This window comes from Onychomys torridus, chromosome 3 (assembly GCF_903995425.1).
Source record: "Onychomys torridus chromosome 3, mOncTor1.1, whole genome shotgun sequence".
Lineage (NCBI taxonomy): Eukaryota > Metazoa > Chordata > Mammalia > Rodentia > Cricetidae > Onychomys > Onychomys torridus.
Genome location: NC_050445.1, coordinates 161176697 through 161202763, shown reverse-complemented (window position 1 = coordinate 161202763; position 26067 = coordinate 161176697). Strand labels below are relative to the sequence as shown.

Here is a 26067-nt window from a genome sequence, read left to right as displayed (position 1 = left end):
TCAAATTTGTTCCATTGGACTATATGTATGTTTTGTGCCAATAACATATTGTTTTTATTACTATGGTTCTATCATATATCTTAAGATCTGGAATTGTAGTCCCTTAGCATTATTCTTTTGGCTCAGGATTACTTTGGTTATCTAGGGTCTTTTGTGGTTTCATGTGAATTTTAGGACACTTCTTTTTTTCTATTTCTGTGAAGAATTGGAAGGGGCTTTTCATTGGGATTGCACTGAATCTGTACATAGCTCTTGGTAGATTGGTCATTTTTCACAATGTTAATTCTCCCAATCCATAATTCTAGGATGTCTTTCCTTTTTCTAGTGTTTTTCTCTTTCTTAAAAAAATTAAATATTTTATTCCCTTGGTTAGGCTTATTCCTGGATGCTTTATTTTCTTTGAGGCTATTGTGAATGGTGTTATGCCCATGATCTTCTGTGTATGTTTATTGTCAGTATATGAAAAAGCTACTGATTTATGAAAGTTTATTCTGTAACCTGCTACATGCTGTTTTTATTTCAAGGAGTTTTAGGGACTTCTAATGCATACTATCCACGTCATCTGCAAATAGAGATTGCTTAACTGCTCATTTCATTATTTGTATCTCTTTAATTTCCTTTTCTTGCCTTATTTTTCCCACTAGTATTTTGAGAAAATTATTGAAAAGAAGTAGGGATAGTGGACATCCCTGTCTCATTCCTTATTTCAGTGGGGTTGCTTCCAGCTTTTATCCATTTAGGATGATATTGGGTGTGAGTTTCTCATATATAGCTTTCATTATGTTGAAGGGTGTTCCCACTATTTCTATATTCTATAGGACATCATCATGAAGGATTGCTGTTTGGATTTTATCAGTCTTTTTATTTATATATTTAATGTCTGTGTGTTTTGCAGTCTTCAAGCACATTTATGTGGCTTCTTACATTTGTTAACTTATGCATGTTGAATATCCATGCATTTCAAGGATAAAGCCAATTTTGTCATGGTGTACACTCTTTATGATATGTGTCTATATCCTGTTTGCAACTATTTTATTGGGTTTTTTTTTTTTTTGGTCTATGTTCATCAGCAACATTGGTCCATAGTGGTGTGTGTGTGTGTGTGTGTGTGTGTGTGTGTGTGTGTGTGTGTGTTGAGTATTATGTAGCTTTGATTCTTCTGTTTCTATTTTTTGAAAGCTTAAGAGAATTTGACTACAGAAATTTTTTGATAGTCTCATACAATTCTGTTGTGAAGCCACCTGACCATGGATTATTTAAGCTGAACGATTTTTTTCATTATATTTCAATCTCCTACTTTGTTATAGGTTTGTTAAGATTGCTTATTTCTTCTTGGTTTGATTTTGGTGCTCTGGCTGAACCTAGAGATTCATCCATTTCTTTTATGTTTCCCTGCTTAATGGACCATAAGTTTTTTCCTTAGTGTATTTCTCTGGTATCTATTGAATATTCCCCTGTTAATTTCTACTTCTGTTAATTTGGGTCCTCTCTTTTTGTTAGTTGGGTCAAGGTTCTGTCAATCTTGTCTATTTTGTCAAAAAAAAAGAACCAAAAAAACTTACAACAACAAGCTTTTAAAATCATCGGTTTTTTTCCCTATTATTTTGTTGTTTCTGTTTTATTCATTAATGTTCTAATTTTTATTATTTCTTGCTGTTAAATGGGTTTGGATTTGGTTTGTTTTTGTTTTTCTAATTTTATAAATTCCATCATAAAGTCACTTATGTATACTTTTTTTTTCTTTTATTGGTTCTTTGTGGATTTCACAACAAGCATTCCAATCCCACTTAACTCACCATCTCCTCACATTTGCCCTCTGTCCTTGCAGCCTCCCCCAATCAAAACCAAATTTAAAAGAAAAACCCCAAAGCAAACAAAAAAGAAACAAAAACAAAGAAGGAGGAGGAGGAGGAGAAGGAGGAGGAGGAGGAGGAGAAGGAGAAGGAAGGAGGAGGAGGAGGAGGAGGAGGGGGGAGGAGGAGGAGGAGGAGGAGGAGGAGGAGGAGGAGGAGGAGGAGAAGAAGAAGAAGAAGAAGAAGAAGAAGAAGAAGAAGAAGAAGAAGAAGAAGCAGCAGCAGCAGCAGCATCTTGTCACAGAAGCTATAGTGTATCCAGGTGAGACATACAGTTTACCCTAAAGATAAATCTATTCATCATTACTTGCAAGTGTTCATTACCATGAGTCATTGGACTGGCTTGAGTCCTCTGGTTTCTGCTACACCGATAATGGGCTCTCACTAGGGCTCCTCTTGGATATCCTATCACTGTCCTATGTCATGGAGATCCCACAGTTTTGAATTTGTAGTTTTATCCCCTTCGCCTGATCCAACAGTTCATAGATTTGGTGGATGTTGGGGCGAGCCAACACATAGCCTGGGTTCTGAGCCTGGCTGGTAGCTTGGTTGATCAGCTTGATAGCTTTTCCTCATTATCCCTACCTGGATGAGCTCTCCAGCACTGTCTCAGCTAGCTCAATTAATGCAGCCTACAACAAGGAGTGGTACCAGTTCTCATGCTCTTGGGCCCTCAAATCTGGGTCTTCCTGGCTCATATCTCAAGGGCCATCTCTACTGTTTTGCCTAGACAATGTGCAGGACCCTCTCTCCTAATTGCTGTAGGGGGCATAAGGGGCTCAGCACTCCTGTTCTCATGCCTTCAGGGCTGGCTCACTTGAGATACCCACAACAGGGTCAGCTCTAGTCTGCTCTCCATGCAGGCTGCAAGGTCTGCTCTCCTGTGTGCTGTAGCTGGTATGGGACAGGACTAGTTCTTTCATTCTCATGACCCTGGAGGCAGCTCTCTTGCCTGCCATAGGTAGCAAGAGGCAGAAGGAGAGGGCATCTTTCCCTCACCCATGCCACTGCATGGCAGATGAGGTAGATGTGTATGGGGTGTCTGCTCTGTTGCTCTCATGCCCTCAGGGCTGGCTCACCTGTGTCACTGACTGCAGGGTTAGCTCTAGTGTGCTTCCCAGGTGAGGTACATGTCTATGGTGAGGGGTGGGGCAATGTTTCCTGAGTGCTAGTGCGAGGATGAGCTCTCCCCTGAGGGGTAGAGCCAGCTTGTCTGCTGCAGTATCTAGCAAGGGGCAAGAACAGCCCATCCCAAGGCCAGGAAAAGGTAGGGCTAGCCCACCACAGCATGGTTTTAATGACCCCCATGATAACATGGGCATGGATATCACTACAGAACCCATCTGCAGTGGGACCATGGATCGAGACACTGCCTGTGGCAGCAGATCAGGGCCTGATGCCACCCCAGCCAGGTGGCAGCACAGACCACTCAGATTAGCACAGCCCTGGCAGCACATTGTCCCCACACACCAACATGATTCCAGGTGGCTGGCCAGACCCTAGGCATCTGTAGAGCTCTTGGTGGCCACTCAAGCCATAGACACCACACCAGACCCCAGCCTCTCCAGGGCCATGAACCCAGACATGGCCCTAGGCAGCAGCCCATATCTAGACATCTCCATGGCTCCAGGTGACAGCACTGGCCACCCAGATCAGCATGGGCTTGGGTGCGTCATAGACCTCAGATAACGACATGGTCAGAGGTGGCTGACCAAACCCCAGTCATCCATCCACATGGCCCTTGGTGACAACAGAAGCTCCAGATATCAGCTCAGACCCTGGCTGTTGTAGGGCCATGGACTCAGACAAAGCTCTCTGTAGCAGCCCTGGCCCATAAAACACCACAGCTAGGAGGCCAGGAACTGGCAGCCTCACCTGGGCCTGAATTGGTGGTGGACACAGATGGCACCCCTCAGATTTGTGGGTCTTTCTTACTTTTTAATGGAGGCACTGCTTTCAATGTGCCCTAGAGGTTTTGGTGTGTTGTGTTGTCATTTTAATTTAGTCCCAGGAATTTTAAATTTCTCACTTGATTTCTTTTTTGGCCCATTCATTATTCAGTAATGAATTGTTTAATCTCCATGAGTTTTTGTATTTAGATACTTGATTGCAATAATACTTAAGTTTTATTGCATTGTGCTCAGATAGGATGCAAGGAGGAATTTTAATCTTTTTTGAATTTGTAAAAATTTGGTTTGTATCCTAGGATGTGGTCTATTTAAATGTCCTTCTGTGTAGAATGTGTTCTTTACTGTTTGGGTAGAATATTCTGTCAATATCTGTTGCATCAGTTTGATGTACAATGTCAATTAATTGTGATTTTTCTCTATTTTTTTGTTCAGATGACTTATTGTATAAAGTGGTGTATCAAAATTACCTACTATTGATGGATGTTAATTTGTCTTTAAATCCAGTGATAGTTTTTTTTTTTTTTTTTCTCAAGACAGGGTTTCTCTGTGTAGCTTTGGTGCCTGTCCTGGATCTCGCCCTGTAGACCAGGCTGGTCTCAAACTCATAGACATCTACCTGCCTCTGCCTCCTGAGTGCTGGGATTAAAGGCGTGTGCCATCACCACCCAGTGATAGATTTTTTTAAATTAAATTGGGCACCTCAGAGTTTGAAGCATGTATGTTCAGGATAGCAACATCCTCTTGGTTAGCTGTTCACTTGATTGGGATGAAGTATCTCTTATGGTTTTACTTTAAGTCAGTTCCTATATTTAAAACTAAAAAGTGTGTGTGTGTATGTGTGTGTGTGTGTGTGTGTGTGTGTGTGTGTGTGTGTGTGTTGTGTTATAGTTTGTTTTTTAGAAAACTGAGCAAGGGATTCGTGTCTCTTGATCCATTCAACCAGTCTGTAGCTTTTGAATGGAGAACTGGGGCTACAGATGCTTAAATTTATTATGAAAATATATGTGGGAGTTGTGCTTATCATGTTGTTGATTTTTGATGGTGGTATTTTGTGTTTTAATAATTGTGGCTTCTCATTTCTATAGTCTCTCTGCTAAGCTCATTTCTCCTGAAACCTGAAATAACATTTCCTATATTTTCTCTAGGTTTGGCTTATTGGAGATATCTGTCTATCTATTTATCTATCTATCTATCTATCTATCTATCTATCTATCTATTGCTTTCTGCTTGACTCATGGCAGATAGTTCTGTTGGATATATTCGTCTAGGTTGGTCTTATGTTTTTGGTTTCTGTGTGCCTCTTATATTTGCATGAGTGTGTCTTTCCTTAGTTTGGGGAAGTTTTCTCCTATGATCTTATTGAAGATCTTGTAGACATCAAACAGAGTTAATGAATGCTTCTTCTCTTGAAGGACACTTCATATGCTATCTCCACATTGAATAGCATGCTAAGTATTCTCTAATATTTGTGATATAGTTACAGTGACTATTCCTAGAGGTCTGTGAATAACTGTCTATTCACTTTAGATAAATAATCATGAAATACAAAAGTGATGATTCCTAACCCTAACTCCTAACCCTGAACCCCTAATCCCATAACCCTAACCTTAACTCCTAACTCTAACCCTAACCCTAACCCCTAGCCCTTAACTCTAACCCTAACCCCGGACCTTCCACTTTTATTTCTGGTTTCCTTGTGCAATTTGGAGTAGGTGGGGCATATTTCTTTTTTAAATAGATGGTATTTTTCCATAACTTAAAAAGCAAAACACAAAAAAGCTACTATACCTGCTTACAGAGCCAAGCTTCAAGCTAGTCCCCTTCCATTGTATCCTTTGCTCTTTAGCACATAAACATTTCTATATGTCTATTTCAAAAATGAGAAAAAATTCAAATCCTTTGAAAATTTTCTACCTTCTTTTTCTCCCTTACACCCAGTGTAAACATTTTTTTCTTCCCTTTGGGAATCAATTTATCTCAAGACTCAGTGATACTACTCTTGGGCATATACCCAAGGAATGCTCAATCATACCACAAGGACACTTGCTCAACTGTGTTCCCGATTTTCTGAGAAACTGTCATACTGATTTCCAAAGTGGCTGTACAGGTATGCACTCCTACCAACAGTGGAGGAGTGTTCCCCTTGCTCCACATACTCTCCAACATAGACTGTCATTAGCCAAGCACCAGGCTGAGCTCTAGGAGTCCAGTTGTAGAGAGGAAAGGGATTTTATGAATAAGGGTCATCAAGATCATGATGGGGAAACCTACAGAGACAACCAAACCAAGCTAGTGGGAACTCATAAACTTTAGACCAACAGCTGTGGAACCTCAATGGGATTGGACTAGGCCCTCTGCATAAACAAGACTATTGTGTAGCTTGATCTGCTTAAGGGGCCTCCTGGTAGTAGTATCAGAATCCATCCCTGATGCATGAGCTGACTTTTTGAAGCCCATTACCCATGGTAGGACAGCCTTGATGCAGTGAGAGGGGCTTGGGCCTGCCTCAACTGAATGTACCAGGTTCTGCTGACTCCCCATGGGAGGCCTTAACTTTTGGAGGAGGGAATGAAGGGTGGGTTGCTCAGGGAAGGCTGGAGGGTGGGCAGGAGGAGGGAAGAGGAGGGAAGAGGAGGAATCTGTGATTGGTATACAAACTGAACAAAAAAAGGGGAGAAAAAGAAGAAAGACCCAGTAAAAGAGACCTCCCTCAAGTTTGCTGACTGAGCTCTTTCCTATGTAAAAGAAAAAAGGATTACTTCTAAATATAAAGCTTCTTTCTCTTTTCATTAAAACACTGTTTCCTGGATTAATACATTTCTAGCTGAATTCAACTAAATGCATCTTCCTGCCAAAATACCCTTTAAGGAAAGATTACAAGTAGGAAAATGAGAAAATAAAGTTGATATCACTTAACAGGAATATGCAGAAATGTAAAAGCAAACCCTTCTGGTTTTAGTTTAAATAAGATCTTATATTGGATAAAAATATATATCATATAGAGGTTACTATTCTTTTTATTTGTTGTAAGTATAAATGAAAATGGCACACAGAAAAATTTTAAACTAATAAAAATTTAGCATTGATGAAATGAACAAAAGATAATCAGTTTATTTACTGAAAAAAGATTTACATTACAATATGGTCAGTTGGTAAGATTAACCAACATAATAATTATTAGTATCTGGTTATTTCCTTAGCATTGGAGTGCCTTTCATACAACTACTCAATGTATGATCATATCACAGAAACAAGCATATGTCATATGGATTCTCCTTTGTGAAACTCTCTTGGGATTATCCATAATAAAAAAGTAAAAAGAACATCAAACAAAAAATTCATAAGAACTTTCTAAACTTAAAACAAATTCATGTGTCTTTGATAATGTCTCTGATGCTTGGATTTTTAAATAATTAGCAAGAAAGGCATTTCTTAAATTGGTCTTTAGTCATGTTTACACATGGTATTATTATTATTAGATAGAAACACTTCACATCTTTTAAGCCCCAAAGGCATAATAATAGAGGGAGGAATAACTTAATTATTACAAGAATAATCATACAGCATAGAAATTAGGTTTGACCACACACAACACAAGTTTTAACATGGGAAAGAAACACAACATCACAATCATATCTTCATATATGCATAGCCATGCAAATAAAAACAGTGAATATACAAAAATGTCATAAAATATTTTCAAAAAAATTGTTTGATTGACTCTAACAGTCAAACCATTGAGCTTAAAAGTTCTATGGCAATAACATTAAAAAGTATTTCCTCTAATTTGCCACACAATACTAGCTTTGAACCCAATTATTCCTTTTGTAGACCAGGCTGGCTGGAACTCAGAGATCTGCCTGCCTCTGCTTCCCAAGTGCTGAGATTAAAGATGTGTGCCACCACTGCTCCTAGGATTCCTTCTGTTTCACCATTACAAGATAAAGATTTGTCAACACAGTGGTGCCATTTCCCTTAAACAAAAAGCATACATTCACACTAAGAAGCATCAAATTTACTTCTCAATGGTCTCAGAGAGTTATAATGAGCAGCAGCTGATTATGAAAGGTAGCTAAAATAAAATAAATTCTCAGCAAGTGTTGTAGAGCAATTAAATTCCAATCTCAGAAATTATCTGGTTCAGCAGGCCATTTAAGCTTCAGTTCAGTTGTGGCAGATTATTAAACAACCCCAACTGAGAGGTGTAAAAATACACTTGAGGGATAAAGCCATGCACTTCAGTATGGAAAGGAGACCCAGTACGTGTAACAGCCTCCTTGCATTCCTAGTGAAGAGATCACAAGACAAGGTTTCAATGTAGACTCCATGTTATGGATATGGGAAAGCTTACATGATGTGAAAGATTTCATGCAAACATCTTATATTCTTGCCTTACAATGATAGAGGTTAGTTGCTTGTGCCTTCTCATAAACAGATTGTCAGTTCTGAAAAATCTCAAATCAAAGTACATATTCTAATACAAATTGTCTCATTAATTTATACCTTGAGTAACAAGATGAAAGAGATGTCTCAGCCGAAGTCTTTCAGGTATTTAAATAAAAGAATTAGGCTACAATATATCAGGGGCTATTGTAGTTAAAATGGCATTTACATAAAAATTTAATTTCAGACAACTCATCTTGGGTTATTATTACAGAAAACAGAAATGGTCACTCAGGAGCTAGAACACTGATTCTGAAGTAAGTACTTATTTCTCAACATTGGCACCAGCCATGCTGACTAACATGACTTCAGTTCAGCAGTTTTCTGCTTTATTTGAAAACAATTTTTGCAGCCTTCATGCAAAGATTATTTTAACTCACTTTTATTTATTAAAAAAACAAAAGTTTTAAGCTTGTGGACTTTACAAATTTAGTTATATGTACAGTATCAATTCATTTGTGACCTTCTTGGATTGAATGAATAGGATTCTAGGTGGGGAAATCCATCAGTTTTTGTTTTGTTTGTTTTGCAGTGCTGTGGATGCTACCCAAGGTCTCACACAGGTCCAGCAAGCACCCCATTGCTGAGTTACACCCTATTCCTGCCCACTGGTTTCTTCTTAAGAAAGATTAAATCTTTTGATTGACTAATACAATAAAAGTTGACATTTATCACAATAGAAAATATATTTAATTTATTCATTCCATTATTTGTAATCTGTGCTTGGTTATTGGAGAGCATTTTATTCAATGTAATGTATGAGGGAATACCCACATTCTTAGCTAGTTTAATAAACCAATTGTTCATGCTTATTTAATAGAGAAGGACTTATCTGTACAAGAACATGTTCTATGGCATAGGTAAAGCAAATGTTAAAGACAGAAGATCTTTGTAAGTAAAGAGAATTCAAGAAGTATTTGTCTTCTCTAAGAGATTTCATACCTTCTATTTATGAAGTTTTCTTGAGGGTATTTGCTTTTTAGACTTTGAAATTGAAGTTCTTTAAAGTGAAGTTGCTATATTCCAGACAATTTTGAAGAACTCCTTTTAAAAAATAATAAATACCTTAGAAAATTAAGATTGTTATCCTAGTTCAAAAGTAAAAATATTTCATGACCAACCAGTAAAAATTAGATATACTTTAGATTTTGAAACAAAAGAAATCATAGAATTGTGGGCTCCTAGAATAATACATTATTGTAAATTGTCTATACTTACTAGACTACCAGTGGCATTCCGTTTTTAAAAACAAATCATTATAATCCAATGATTAATTTTCCACTATTAAAAATCTCTTTCTATGGATAATACTAACCTTGCACAATTAGTCTTATGGGATCTTTAGCTACTTTCTACCATTTGTTAAGTTCCTTTTGTTGGACCTTTCCTTTAGGCAAATATAAAGTATAACTTCAAATAAGTCTTTTTTTCATTCCTAAATTTATATTTTCTAGAAGTTTTCAAAATTCTTTCCTCTTCCTCTTTCTTTTAAATCCAGAATTAGATATGCAAAATGTTTATGCATCCAAAGTTTTTTTTTTATGCTCCTAAGTACTTAGGCCAATCACAGTTTATTGCTATTTTTCATTTTACTATTATGTGTTAATGAAAAATCCTCTGTGGGAAAGCATTTATGCATACTAATTCTTCTACTCAGTTTTGTAATTGTGCTTACATTAAAAAAAAAAATGGAGACTGACCAGGAAGATGGCTCAGCAGATGAATATGCCTTCTACTAAGCCTGATAATCTGAGTTAAATCCTTGGGATCTACATAGTTGTGGGAGAGAAGCAATTCCTGCAGGTTTTCCTCTGACTCTTCCACACATGCTGTGGATACGCATGTGTGTACATGCATGCATGTGCATGCACACGCGCGCACGCATGCACTCTCTCTCTCTCTCTCTCTCTCTCTCTCACACACACACACACACACACACACACAGTAAAATGTAATGAAATTTTTTTTTACAATAGTTGGTTACTTTGCCTAACTAATCTTGAACATTACCTCTCACCTTTGTTTGAAATGTTTACAACAATTAGCATTTGTAGTGTTTCTATAGTTTATATTTTAATATCAAATGCACCTTCAATTATTCTTACTGAGATTCATGCTTTTTTTGTTTCATCAGTTTTTCACTTTTTCAGTTTCTTTTTACATCCCAGTGTTATGTTTACAGGTATTCATTTTTATCAGCACTATACATTTATTCATTGAAAAGTTCTATAAATAAATAAATATAAATATGGCTCAGTCTAAACTATTTATTTATGTGGTACAACATAAATAAATGATAGTCTCTTACTGCTTAGAGATTACCACATACTTTTGTGCTGAAAATGAGAAATTTGTTTCAAAGTTTCTATATCTTCTTGGTTAAATTCTGTTAAAATTAATATTTTAAAGAATTAATATTTCAAAACAAACATTTCATACTCTATTTAAATAAACAACTAAAATGAAACACATTTATGACAGACTTATTGATAAATTTCATATTGGAAGAAATCAGCTTTACACACAAACACAATGTAGCTATGTCAACAGTGGTTACACAGGGAAGAGATCCATTGTTGAGTTCCCATTCCAAAGACACAACTCATTCTGGGGTACTTATTTAAAAAAGGCATGTTATCCCTCAGGTCAAAGTCAACTTAGCAACTATGACACTTCTTGGGTTTCAATTCATGCTTATGAAAGGGGAAAGTGAAAAAGAACGGAGGAAGTTGTCTTTACTTGAACTCCATTGAAAATCGATATTGTCTCACTAATATTGGCACCAGGCACATTCAACGCCAATAAATGAGAATGTACAGAAATAATAAAGCAATACGGGCAGGAACAACTATGTGGGGATTCTTATTGACTAGGACTTTCATCAGGATCTGTTTTGTGTGTTGCTGTACTTTAACCTGCATCCCTATTTGGGCAACTATTTCAACTATTACTCCAAGTTGCATAAGAAATGACATGAAAACATTATTTAGATAAGGAACACAAAATCTTTGGGTTGCTTTGGTAACTATGACTGCTACTCAACAGGAACAGAACAAACAAACAAAGTTCCTGCAATGTGCTTTGTGACCAACAGCTGACCTTTGATGGAGCGCTTCATAAATGTGCCACAAGCTGGGAAGCTCTGAAATCTCTGTTGTTGTCTTCCTACAGCACTAGTCATCTTTTTGCTAACAGTGAGGGCCAGTTTTGTTTTGAAGAGAAGTTAAATATACTGTTAAATTAAAAAGTAAAATCTCTATGGTTTTATGTAAGTTAAGGCTACCTGACAAGGACAAGGAGTCAGGGTTAGGCTCAATTATGTGGGCAGCACTTGAGAACTGAGGAATCCAAGTTGGACCTCACAGCTCAATTAGCTGTTGTCCTTGTTTTCTCAATAATGCAAAACCTAAAATTTTCTATGAAATTCTATTGACTTAAATAAAGTCATAAAAATTACCTAGCAGAATTTGTAAATTAAATAGGAATATGTCTTATCTCAATATAATATGACTGTAGGCACCTGAGTATTTGTCAAAAGTAGACAATGATGTAAGGTTTATTATCTTTTTTTTTTTTGGCAAGAAAGATTCATTGTGAAATAAACAAACAACAAAAACATATACTTTATGAACAAATAAAAAAACCAAGCCTACCTTACAGCTGTATATGTATATATTTTTACATTTATAGTGATCCCTTTTAGTGGGAAACCCATAGTAAGACCCTAAATTTGGAAAAAGTTTAAAAAATTTGTGGTCATTAAATTAACACACCATTTCTTTCCTTCCAGTAATTTGCCCTTCTTTAACACAACCACACACACACATACACACACACACACTCACACACACATACACACACATACACGCACATATAATCACACAAGAGCAGCACCAATATATCTACTCAACTTCGATTTAAAAAAATTAAAGATACAATCAAATCTTGATTAATTCAATGAATCATATCTTTGCCTCTTTCTTAGATTTACTTAATAAATGTCCACTGAAGAACTATGGTAAAAAAAAATTAGCAATTAATGAGTTACTAATTAGAAAATAACTGCATAAAGAATATTCATGTAGCAGCAAAACAGTTAGTGTTAACATTCTGATGCACCTCATTTGTAATTTTCTGACCATAATCTTGCCAGTTCCAGATTTTAAACTAAATTAAATTGAGCAAACTATGAGTATTTAAAAATAAATGAATTCCTTTTACAGAAGGTATCTTTATAAACACAAACCACACAGCAAATAAAATATAAAATATCAATGAAAATATTGAAATCAACTTCGATGACTGACTTTGAAGTATAGGGAAAGATGATTTTACAACATATCTGTTTTACATTGTCTTGGGTCTCTTTTATGCTGTGGAGATAAAGCCAGTTATCTGAGATACATGTTTCATTTAAATTTCAAGTGAACTGTTGCCATTTGATTGCAGGTCATCTGTGACTCAGATAAACCATAAATTCTTTGATTACACCAGGTTCAATGCATCATTTTATTCTTCTGAACTCTCCTCTTCAAAAATGATGGCCTGCAATCTATATGTACATCTAATCTCCAAGAAGAAAACACCTGCTAGATCTCAGGCAGTGTCCTCAGTGTGGCTACAAAACTTTCAGCCCATATACTCATCCATGAGAGATGAAGACTAGGGGTAAGGAGGCTTGGTGAGACAATGGAGAGGAGCACACTGTGAGCTGGAATGTGGCTGCTCCTCAGGGAGGGCAATGTCCGGACTGAAAATGAGAAAGAAGGCAGTTAGCAAAAACATACTGGTAAACAACCACATACACTGTGATGGTCAGACAAATTATTGCACTATACATTTTAAACACGTGAACAGAAACTTTGTGAAGAAAATGGTTTAAATTCAAAGCATGCCAAGAAAAATTTAGGTTTTAAAGCAGAGCATGGAAAAAGAAAAAGTAAAGAGAAACTTTGGGAACTGATACGTGAACTTGTCCTACGAGCCAAGTACTCAGTTTTTGCACAGTCTCCAACTCCTAGATCTCTGGGTTGGCAGTAAAGTGTCATTAGATCAGCCCTTTTCAAACTTTTTTATGGGTACAAGTCACCCAAAGATCTTGGTAAAGGAGACTTTGAGTTATCAGGGCCAGTAAGGGACTCTAGAGCCTGTATTTGCAATGTGCTCTCTGTGGTTCAGATGGTGCTAGCCAATAGACCAAGACATTAATATTTATAAGAATCTAGTTTACTATAGAGACTCAGAAAGAAAATCCACTTGCTTGTGAAGTCTAATTTGCTCTCAGGGTTCCTCCACTTTGGTTTGGTGGTATTGAAAAAAAAAAAAACCTGATGACTTTTATGACATTTTACATTTGTTAAGTGAATGATGTGGTCTTCTAACCAACAGGCCACTTCTGAGAGCCTCCAGTTGTAATGAGCCTGTTCTCAGACTCTCAATGTCTTGATGAATAATCTTGAAGAGTAAAGTAGTAAAATCATTAGATTCCCAAGGATAAAACTACAAAACATATTTGGGTTGGTATCTTTCAAAACATGATTATCAATAGGGAGAAGGCACCATGGTTTTTTTAATAGAAAATGTTGTCTACTTTCCCATATATTATGAATTATAGTATCATATCTCATTTCTATTGGGAATATTTGTTGTAACTATTCAAAGTTTATTATTTATATATTTAAATAATTTTAAAAGCAATATTATCAATGGATTAATTAAAAATTGGATTAAACAGATAGTTTTGAAGCTTTGGTACTGAAATTGTCAATCATGTGTATCTGTTGGACATTAGTATAAAATCATAAGTTAGTAAATATTTAGCAAGAAGTTACTTCCTGAGCTCTTTGAACCACCATAAATTTAATTTAAAAGGAAACTGATGTCCTATACTGATTAGGATGACCAATGGTAAGAATTATTTTTTCCTATTTTTTTTTCTTTTTGGTGATGCTTGGGAAGAAACACAAGACTTCATACAGTTTAGGCAAGCAGTCTGTGACTAAGCCACAGCTCTAACCCATATGTATAAATGTAGCAAATATAAAATGGTGGAACAAGGACCAAGAAGGTAGTGTACAGTTTAATCAATTAATGATTAAAGGAAAAAAATCAATGCAGGGTAAGATTATCCCTAAGCTCCCCAATAGTCAATGAGGAATAACAGATTAACAATAAATCAGAGAGACTTTCCTCAGACCCTGTGGTCTTTTGTATGTTAGAAATAATTTCTTTCTATGGAATTAAACATAAAGTACAGCATAAGTTATAGCAAGTAGTATTATGGTAGTCACATTATACAGGAAGGACTTTGTATGATGCAGTATTCTTCTTCCTAGAGTGTTTTTGCATGGCTAGCTAAGGAGAGCATAGCCAAGCAGTGGCTATAGTTCAGATGGCTCAACATCTTGATGAGTCATTCATGATGACGTAAAATTATTTTCATCATTTAAAATTCCTTATAAAGTGAAATTTGGAATATTTTACACCATACATACATATATATATACATATATATATATATATATATATATATATATATATATATATATATACATACATACTAACCTATAAGAAACATATTCTTGACTGATAGGTTAATAAAATATTTTAACATAAACATTTGGCACATTATTACTTAAAGTATAACATAAATTCAGTTTCCATTTTGATTGCTAAATATCTTTAGAAGACTGCTTGTTATTCAACCTTTACTATAAATAACTTTTCACTGGAAGAACATGCAACAGAGAGCCTAACAATTCATTACTAAGACATTTAAAGTAGTAAGTTGGGCTTATCTTCAGGAAGTTTGAAATATCTTCAAAAAGGTTACTTGTGATATATTGTTTTTCCCAATATATTGTGCACCCTATTAAAGCTTATCTGAGGGTCAGAGGAAAAAGCTAGCCATTACATTAAACATAGAAGTCAGGCAATGGTAGCACATGCCTTTAATCCTGGCATTTGGGAGGCAGAGATTCATCCGGATCTCTGTGAGTTCAAGGCCACATTGGGAAACAGAGCCAAGCATGGTGACACACGCCTTTAATCCCAGCACCAACCATAGAGGTCTGGAGGTCTGTACAGATAGACAGGCAGTGACGTAGCTAGGTGGAGACAGTAAATGAAATGCAGAACAGGAGAGTATAGGCATGGTTATACAGGGAGTAGATCTCTTTGGCTGAGGATCTCTAAGTGGTAAGAATGTGGCTGGCTTCTTTCTGCTTTTCTGATATCCAGTTTTAACCCTAATATCTGGTTCCAGGTTTTTTTTTCAATAAGACCATTTAGTAATTCATCTCACAGTTATTATTTTTCTTTGTCTTTTTCCAGGTAAATACAACTTAGTAGATGTGAAGATGTGATAAATATTATACATTTTTATATATTTAAATATTATGTCTAAGGCTATAACATCATTTCCCATTGCATCATTACATATAAAAATTTTTAATAACTTAGAATAGAATCAGCCTGCAAATAGTCAAAAAAATTGAATTGTATTTACTGAAACATTACACTGTGCTCTTACCTTATATTTAAATATTATTTTGTGGTGTTTTCCATTTTCATGACTTGTATAGATTGTGCATAAAACTCCAAATAAAAACTTTAATACCAAAAAACAAAGTATATAGATGTTGGGCATGTGGCATAAACCTGCAATTAAAGTTTTTTGAGAGGCCAGGGCAGGAGGATGACTTGAGGCCCAGCAGCTCATGTAATTCATGATAAGTCTAGACAACATAGCAAGACTATGTTTCAAAACAAAACAACAAAACTATATGTGGAAAAGTTCTACATTTTCAGTGTAAGAGCACTCTATTAAGAAACTAAGGAATTGAGAAATCATATACCTTAAATACTAAGGAATTGAGAAATCATATATAACCCCCAGAAGTAAAACAACAACAACAACAAACACACACACACACACACACACACACACACACACACACACACACAGTTACAGTTATATAAGTATATACATATAAACTAGAGGGAAGTAAAAAACTTATTTTTCAAAATGAGAAACAAAGAGAGCCTCTGATTTGAAATCACTCAATATTCCTAGAAATTTTTCTCATGTTTCACTGAATATCCATTTTCAATTCAAAGAAACTGAGTCAGCTAGGTAACTTACACAAGCTTTCTTTGTTCTGCCAACTGTAGATAAAATGACTGGCTCATTATCTAAGTGCAGCTATGCTCTATGGTAGAGAGGGATGGGTGTTAAATACTTGGCTTAGTTGTTCTGTGTGCCTAACCCTGATTTCCTCGTTGAGAAGTGTGTAATAGCTGCTTAGCCTCTAGGGGAATCACAGTGACTAACACATGTGAAGAATTTACCCTTGCCTGGTACCCAATATGAGTTCTGATGCTGGTTGTGTATTGCCTTTCCTGCCTAGAAGGAGTAAAAGGACAGTGCAGTACTGACTCACGTCCTCCTGTAGCAGAAGCCAGTCAGGACGCAAGACACTCTGAAGAAGAGTCCTTCCAAATCTCTATATATTAATCCTTTCTCTGAGTGTACTATAGTGAGGAAGAGAAGTCTGTTCTAGACATGCTACAACTACTTGAATAGAAACTAGGAATGTCTGAAATTCACTAAATTGCTTTTATTTCAGTAAATCACCCCAGTGAGACAGGAAGCACCAACATTAAGTAACCTGAGAAGAGAAGGAATACATTTGCATTCCTGAGTCATGGAAATTTTTAAAGCAGTAGTATGCCAACTCTGCTCAAGCAAACTGGATTGGTTATAAAATAAACAGATTTTGGTCAGGGATGGTAGTGTACAGAAGTGTGAATTCTAACAGCAGACTGGGCAGACATGCCAGGCCCTTCATCACTGAATTCCCCCAGTGTCTGTGCTTTTTACCTTATAACTAAAGAAAGAACATAGCTAGCAGAAACAGCTTTCCAAGATTACACATATAGGGGTGTAAGAGAGAGGATCACAAGCCAAAAATCTGACTACAAAGGTCATCCACTAAGTTATGTAGTTAACATTTATGGAGCATCTGTACTGTGTTAGCACTACCTTGGAGCCCCAAATGAAGGAGGCTCCTTTGTAGAGTGTAGACTAGAGGTTCAGACTCTGGGTTCTCAATCACTATACTATAGAATCTCTCTCTGATCAACTTGAACATTCATACTAATATTCATTACTTACATAATTGAAATTATCCAGAATTGGCTATTGTTATAAATGCCATCAACACATTAGTAAAGAAAAATTCTGAGAAGCTGGAGAGATGGCTCAGTAATTAAAAGCATATGTTATTCTTGCAAAGGACCTGGGTTCAATTCCCAGCACCCACGTAGTGTTTCACAACCACCTGTAACTCTACTTCCAAGAAATCCAGTGCCCTCTTCTAACCTCTCCAAGCACCAAGCATGCATGGTACACATACATATATGCAAGCAAAACATTCACACATAAAATAAAATAAATACAAAAAATAAGGAATATTTCTGAGGTAAATGTATGATCAGTTTTCTAAGAGACATCAATCAGAAGACACTATTTACAATGTACTTTGGGGGTGAAAATGCAGCTCAATAGTAGATCCCTTAACATAGCATATGTGAGACCCTAGGTTCAATCCACAATACTGGGGGCAGTGTTCCACTTACATAGGCAATAGACCACATCACACTCTAGCTTTAGATGTATTGCTGTTGTATTGGCAGGTACGCAGCTACCCTAAGGTATGAACATGTATGTCTGCTATTGACAGCTACTCATCTCAAACATACACATGGACCCATGTTTGGGTTGGTCCTTGCTTGACACAAGACTTCTTCTAGTAGGAGAACAAGAGATATATTATACATTATGTATATTAATAAGCTTGGTACCAGCAGAAGCCAGGTAAGTGAAGATGAAAGATATTATGGAGATGAGGAGGTTCTGACAAGATGCTGCTAGGCTGGGGGAGTCACTCAGGATGGAACTAGTAATTGTTTTAGAGTGCTTTAAACTGGAATATGAATTGTCAGCAAACTCTTGAGTTCAGTGTCTAGGTAGTCTACAAACATGCCTTTAAAACACTGCATTTCAGATAAAGGGAAAATAATCACTGCAATTTTTTTTAAATTCAGATTTACAATTTTCTCCCTCCTTCCCCCCTCCTTTTTAAAAAAATAGATTTTGGAGACAGTGTTATTCTGTATCACAAGCTGGCACTGAACTCAATATATAACTCATGCTGGTCTCAAACTCAGCATCTTATCACAGCATCCAAAGTACTTGGGTAACAGGTATATACTACCACAATTTTAACAATGGGACTGAGTAGACAGAAAATGGAAACCTTTTTATAAAGTGTCCTAGAATGGACATTAGATATTTTTCATGTCTAATTGCATATATTTTCGCTGTTTGTTTGCCTGAGATGTATATTTGAAGGACAAAAAGATAAAAGTAGGTCAAACAGCTTAAAATTACAGGTTTGAGATTGGAGGCAATGAAACACTGGCATAACCTAAGTGTTTGCTCACCAATGGAAATGAAGCAGCCTTTATTCTACCAGCTAGCGGTTGATGACATAGCACTAACTCCTGTACATGCTCCTAGGGAATACAGATTTCAAGTAACAAGGGCATCATCATGTAGCCAATTCATGAAAAACATGCAATAACATATAACGATGCATAGGTAGTTATGGTCTTGGGAAGGGGAGCTGACATGCAGCTGGTGGGAGAAGGAGGGACCTGTGAATTTACCTGACAGTTGGGTAGTCTTGCCTCCCAGTTAGTTGTGAGCACTGTGGCGGTACGGAGGCAGCAGGCTGCTGACAATCTACAAGAAACTAATAAATTAGACATGTACACAAAGAGATGACATAAAGGTGTTAGCAACAGTAACTAAATCAGCTGCCTGAGATTTAGTGAGGAATGTGCACTCAGAAACATCTAGATTAAGTATGGGTTTTTTTGTGTGTGTTTTCCTTGACTAACGCCAATAGAAGAGACAGAATTTTTTTTATTAATTAAATACAATATTAGAAAAACTAATGGCATAAAAATAGTTGCAAGATTTTTAAAGTACATTATGTCCTTTGGCATTCATAGCTGTTTTTCTGATGCCTCTAAAGTCAGAGTCTATTGATATAAAAAATCTCCAAATTCTGAAACTTGAACGTGATGCTGATGACTTGATTAGCACATAGATCTGCTGTTCTAAAATGGAATATATTTCGGTAACAGATTTTATTGTCAGGGCATATAGTAATATTGTCAAACTCACAGATATTTTGAGAAAGTCAAACAATACCTTATTAAGAGGATATTGAACATGAAAATTATCTTTACAGTTTTCAGAAAATTGATTGTATGTGTTGAAAACAATTGTTAGCAGAAATCTTAGATGGTTCATCATATAAGAAAATTTGAGTAACTTGGACTGATGAAGGAAGCCAACCTTATTAATGGTACTCATTGTGTTTGGTTTTTATTACTTTAAAACCATATACTATAACTCATACTAGATTAACTACTTGTTATAAGTTGTCATTGTGCTAATCATAAACTCCAAAAAGATAGGTCTAAGCCATCACAAATCAGTTTGCCCTCTAGCACTGGGTTTACAATATTAGAAATATACAAAAGGCTAGTGGGAAATGTACACATAATATATTTTTTTTTAAGTCTGAAAAAAGCAAAAATGGAAGTTGGGCTTGAAAATTACTCTTGAAGCTGAACAGTTTAGACATGTGAAAAATATTAAAGCCAAGTCACCTCAAATTCTGGATTTACAGGGTTAAGACTCTATTCAAATTTATGTTTAAAAGCTCATATCTAAGTCATTGCTGTTCTGAAATCATTATATTCTATTTTATAACAAAATGTATCAGAATTTGGTATTTCTAGAATATCAAAATTCACAACAATGTTTTTATGTAAGACATTAGAAACATAAACTTTCTAATGCAATATAAAAAGCAACATGAAGTAAGCTTGATTTGAGTTCTCTATAGCATCATTATTGAGGGGACTCTTTTACACAGTGATCTTTGTTGCAGCTTAACCATTTCTTATTAATAGGAATGAAGAAATCTCAATCTATATTAACTGATATTTAGACTTATCATACTTTGACTTTTTTCTCTGTTTTCTCAGAACCTGAGATTTCCCCTTTTTATTGTTTTGTCCCTTTTAAGTTTGACCAGCTCTAATGGTTCTCTTTTGTAAAAACTCAAGGCTTTAGAAATTAATTCCTTTTCTATTTAAAAATCTCTGTCTGTTCCTTTTGTCTCTTCCCAAAACTTTTCTATCTGTGTTATAATTTGGGCAAATTTAGACAGCTAACTGAATTTTAATTGGGCCACCAGATATTCAATTTATAAGTTATAAACTAGGTGCATACTGCCCTCCTTTAAATAAGTACAATGGATGAAAAAAATGACCTGGACATGTACTCTTGTAATCTTTACACTTTATATTGTCAGCAAGAGATAAATGAAACACTTCTAAAGCATAGCATTAGCCTTTGTTGAATAGTAATCCTTAGAATCAAAATTCTTACTTTTCAAATCTGTATATCAGAAATAATTTCTTTGCAATGCAATCATGGCTTATTATGTGTTGAAAATACCCTTTCTGATAATAGTTAGGAAACAGATGACCAAGACTATAGAGACCCACAGAGGTTTCCTAATGAGAACTTACTCAGGGTCCGAGAATCTGAGCTTGCTTTACCCAGCAGGGCTGCATAAAGGGATGATTTAACCACTGGCATGGTTACCAGGTGTTTGGAAGGGTCTACACTTGGCTGTGCAGTGTGCTTTGATGTAGCAAGGGAAAGGTCTTTTGCCTCTCCCCTTGGCATGCTATAAAAAGCCTTTTAAATAAATCTTCGAGGCCATTGGGTTTTGATCCAGGTCCTCCTGAAGCTATCCCGTGTTTCTGTCTTTCTCTTATTTGCTATCTTTCTATCTAATATTTTCTTATACCTCTCTCCTCCTCATAGGAACCCTTTAAAAGGTGGGAGCTGGCCTCCCAAACAAGACCACAATGCACTCCCATAATAAGCTGCCTGATTTGGTAGCTCTTTACATTTACAGTAAACATTATGTTTTCTGTCCTTTTTAAAGATTTATTTTTATTTCATGTGCATGAGTGTCTGCCTACATGTATGTATATGTATCATGTGCATGCCTGGTAGCCACAGAGGTCAGAAGAAGGTGCCAGATACCCTGGAACTGTAGTTAAAAGCAGTTGTGAACCATGTGGGTAGAACTGAATCTAGGTTCTCTTCAAGAGCAGCAAATTAAAAAACCACTGATACATCTCTCCAGTCCTCTATCTCTTTTAAAAATAAATCACTTTGCTAGGCATGGTGATATATGTCTTTAATTCCAGCACTGGGGAGACAGAGGAAGGCAGATCTCTGGGTTCAATGTCAGCTTGTTCTACACAGTGAGTTCCAGACCAGCTAAGGCTATATAATGAGATTCTGTCTAAAATACAGTAAGTAAATAAAAATAAGTATAGACATCACCTCCAGTTATTGTTAATATTTTACATTTTTAATCCTTTAACTAAGTGCTACTCTTAAGATCAAAACCAACAGATTCCAAATGTAGAAACATTATGTGTTGATGTGAATTAAAAAAAGCTACATTTCTCTGACTCAGCTGTCTCTAAAGTCTCCCCTCTGAGTCTTCTTGGATCCACGTCTTTCTAATTATGTCCACTTCAAGCCAAACTGAACCATAGTATTTTAGCATACACTCTGCAAAGCAAAGCAGGTGTGCTGGGAGATAGAAAAGGTCCTCTCTAGGCTTCAGTTCCTGATATCCCAGCTCTGACTATGATCTTCTAGGCCAGACAGACTCTTGAGGTAACTGTAGCTGACTCTCACTATTTTTAAATCATGAAAGATGACTTGCAGAGCAACTGCAGCTGATGTCATTTATTTACCAAGATAGTCTCAATTATTCAATAATCAAATTACTAACGTTATGTTGGAGACTGTTGGACAGTGGGGACAAAAACACAAAGAAGATAAAATCTCTGCTTGATTGAGAAAGACAAACACATTCAGTGAGCACTTACAGTAATGTGGCATGGAGATGGTGAGGAAGAGGAAGAGGCTACAACATCTGGAACTCACTCATTGCTTACCATGTGTCAGGCACTGTGTTCTCTGGCTACTCTTATATTTCTATCAGCTACTTCCAGAAAGTATCAGGGTTATATGGTGAAAGAATACCATCATACAATTGAGACGCTGATCTGAAGAGAATCAAATACATCAAAAACACAAAGCAAGATACAGCATCCAAGAACAGGGATAATGTTTTGTGTTGTTATTTTTGGTTTGGTTTGCTTGCTTGTTTATTGTTTTGGTGGCTGAAAACAGATTTCCCTGGCAGAGAGGAAGAAGTTTTTGCTCAACAGCTCTCCCTCAAGCTTCTACTACTTTTAACGTTTTTGATGCAATTTACAAAATTCATCAATATCCGAAAAACCAGTGCCTTAGAGAGTCTAAAAATCCAGTGGTGGCTGCATGGGATAGGTGAGAATGCCCTGAGTGGAACAAGTTGAAACACTAGGTTTTGGCTCATCCCTCAGCCCACATGACAGCAGTGGCTGTGATGTGGGATTATACTATCTGCCAGAATAAGGCTCTAGAAGAGGTTTCCTTGTTTACCAGATACTCTGTGAAAAGTACAGAGCAGTTCTCAATCGCACGCAATTTCCTATAGCATGCTTTCAAAGTGGAAGATCTAATGCACCCTTGGCTCCTAGTGAAAATGTATCTTCAATACATATCTCCTTCCCTCAGCACCATGAGCCACATCCAGTGCTGCTCAAATTTCTATGAAATCTGTCCTCAATACCAAATCAAGCTCTTCTTATGAGACTTGGTGGCAACTTCTCTCACTCTCTTCTCATGTACCTCCCTCACTCTACTCTAGAGGACATGATCTAGTATAGGAACATCTTTCTAACCCTGAAGTGTTTGAAAATGAAATCATATGTAGTCAGGTATTGCAAGAGAAGAATAGCATAGCAGACCTGTCTCATCATAATTATCGAAATCCTATGAAAATAACAAAGTCTGTATGCCATTTAAAACAACCACATTCCACTGTTATTTCATGCCAATCTTTTTTTGTTTATAGATGGTGCTAACAAGTCATGTTTCTTCTATTCCATGCCTATGCATATATGTTTACAGTGCCAATGAAATGTGGATATATATCCATTATTAATATAATTAAGGATCTATATGTTTATAATTCCAATGAAATAGTTTATATAATTTATTTGTGGTTTGGAACTTGAATCCAGGGCCTTGTGCATGCTAGGCATGCATTCTACCACTGAGTTACAACTCCAGATCCTAATTTTTAATGTTTTATGTTTACCTCTAATGCATTTCACCTTTAATATGTTAGTTCCTCTCCTATTTTTATGTTTCAAGCCTAAAAAATGTGGTAATTTGACTTTGATATCTTCATTTCATATTGGTAACAATAGGGACAGGTAGAGACTCATTTCGTAAATTTTGATGGATGATTTTTGACCCTTTCAACCAATTATGAATGCAAAAAAAAATGTATGACTAATTCTCTATTTGCCTTAAATTTTTTAAACAGGTGATTGTTTGTCAAGATTCAGACATACCACTTACCCTGACTATATGCATGAGAATGAAGCTTAGTCTAGCAGAAGTCATTCTTAATGAACTAGCCTTTAGCAGTCACCACTGTATACTAAGAAGATGCACCCATCCATTTCCCAAAATTTGTCAAAGATCAGGCTCAAGTTTGTGGATTGAATTTAGAAAACCTTGTTTCTTCTGTATAAAAACTGTATTTCTATATTCTCTCTGGTGCATTTAGGTGTCTATACTATTGCTTCAACATTCTCTTTCTCCCTGGGCACCTCTTTATTTATGTTGGATATGCACATGACTCTTTGGTGTCTTTTTAAAAATTTAAAAATTTCATTTCACTGCTCTTCTTATTCCTTTCAAGACAGTAACTTGCTCTATGCCCCAACAGGCCTCAATTCATGATTCATCTGTCTCAGCCTCTTGAATGCTGGGATTATAGATATTGCCTCTACATCTGGATTCTTTTCTCATGTTTTGAAAATAGCAACTCATATTCTCAAAAATAGGCATGCTAGAAAAATTGACAAGAGAAATGAAAGTTCATGATTCAATGAGCATACATGCCTCTTGGTAAGACACTTTGTTATTATCTTTGTTAAATTGGTATAATATTTTAAGACCATTTTAATAATAACTTTTTTTTTTGAGCTGAGGATCGAACCCAGGGCCTTGTGCTTGCTAGGCAAGCATGCTACCACTGAGCTAAATCCCCAACCTAATAATAACTTTAATAGATACATCTGAACAAGTCCTATCATAGAATGGCATTGTTGCACTTTTCAAATAGATATAGCTTGTACCAAAAATAATATGAACTTTCAGCAAATAGTCAATATTCAGTAACAGAGGACTAAATAATAGTATAAAAACAAGAATATTTATGAGATCTACTTGATAAAAAGTTGATAGAGTTATGGATTATTTTGATACTCCACAGTCAATGATGAAAGCATAGAGACAACCTCTTTTGTTTTCTTTTTGCTGCAAACCTAGACCTGATTTTGGTTGACAGAAAAAAAAACACACACAGAATGAAAAACAAGTAGATGAGACAAGTAGAAACAAGTAGAAAAACAAGAAAGATGAGACATAATGATAATTTGTAATGTTTAGAAAGTGCTCTATAGACACAAACATTAACCAAATACCTTGCATACAAGGACCTCTGATCCTTATAAAAAATCAATCAAATAGTTTTTATTTCTTTTTATTTCACTTTTGAAACAGGGTCCTACAATGGTCTTAAGCTGGTATTGTTCTGTCTCAGCCTCCTAAGTAATATGATTACAAGTGTGCACCACCACACTCAAATAGATTTAATTTTATTTAGAATAAAAAAAATAAGGCTTAGAAAGGTAGAGGAGTTTATGCCTGGTCACTTTTATAAAGAACAAAAGGTGTGTGTGTGTGTGTGTGTGTGTGTGTGTGTGTGTGTGCGCAGAAAACTGAGTATCAAAAAGTTAAGTGATTTCCTTAGGGACTGTTTCAGTTAGCATTTCTATTGCTACTATAAAAGACCATGACCAAAAACAACCTTGGGGAGGAAAGGGTTTATTTCACCTTACAGCATGTAATCCATCATCCAAGACAGTCAGGGAAGGAACCTGGATACAGGAGACAGTGCAAAGGCCATGCAATAGTGGCTTTCTGACTTGCTCTCCATGGCTTGCTTGTGCAGCCTACTTTCTAATATACCCTAGGACCACCTACCCAGGAATGGCATCATACACCATGAGATGAACCTTCCCATCACTAATTAAGAAAAATGTCAAAAAGGCTTGTCCACAGGTCAATCTATTAGGAGCATTTTGTCAATTAAGCCTCCATCTTCCCAAATGACTGTAACCTATATCAAGTTGACATTAAACTAATCAGCACAGGGCCCAAGTAAGTGACAGAGTTAGAACTTAAACCCAAGTTTCTGGTTGTCTACACATGTTCTTTCAGTGTAATATCCCATGGAGCCTGCTGTGGCATGAATTGTGTCCTCCCAAAGTTAAAGCCTTAACCCAGCACCTTCAAATAGGGTTGTATTTGGAGATGAGACCTTCAGAGGGTCAGTTAAAATTATGCTAATTGAGTTTTGTTCTAATTCCATCTGATGCATATCCTTGTGCTGGGAAGAGATCAAAGAGACACAAAATATGTATAACTCAGAAGGACCAAATGAGGATGCAGTAGGCATCTACTGTAGGCACCTTGACCTTGAGTATTTTGTATGGAAAAT

The 26067-nt window shown here is 36.2% G+C and overlaps 2 protein-coding genes across 8 annotated transcripts in view; one reads left to right on the top strand and one right to left on the bottom strand.

Moving 5' to 3' along the window:
* The window catches only part of LOC118579918 (zinc finger protein 431-like), a 75699-nt gene that overhangs the window by 43362 nt on the left and 6270 nt on the right, over positions 1 to 26067 (top strand). The gene's annotated exons all lie outside the window — the stretch shown is intronic.
* Bicd1 (BICD cargo adaptor 1) overlaps positions 12038 to 26067 on the bottom strand; it is a 187912-nt gene continuing 173882 nt past the window's right edge. For 4 of the 7 annotated variants that reach the window (XR_004944515.1, XM_036181717.1, XM_036181710.1 and 1 more), the window contains 2 exons: positions 18938 to 19013; positions 12038 to 12956 (listed from right to left, as the gene is read on the bottom strand). Coding sequence is in view for 6 of the 7 variants with exons in the window: in XM_036181717.1 (XP_036037610.1) it covers positions 12869 to 12956; positions 18938 to 19013 (164 nt within the window). In the remaining variant the exon portion in view is untranslated. Of the gene's footprint in view, positions 12957 to 18937; positions 19024 to 26067 lie in introns of all 7 variants that reach the window. The other 3 variants (XM_036181711.1, XM_036181712.1, XM_036181715.1) reach the window with 3 other exon arrangements.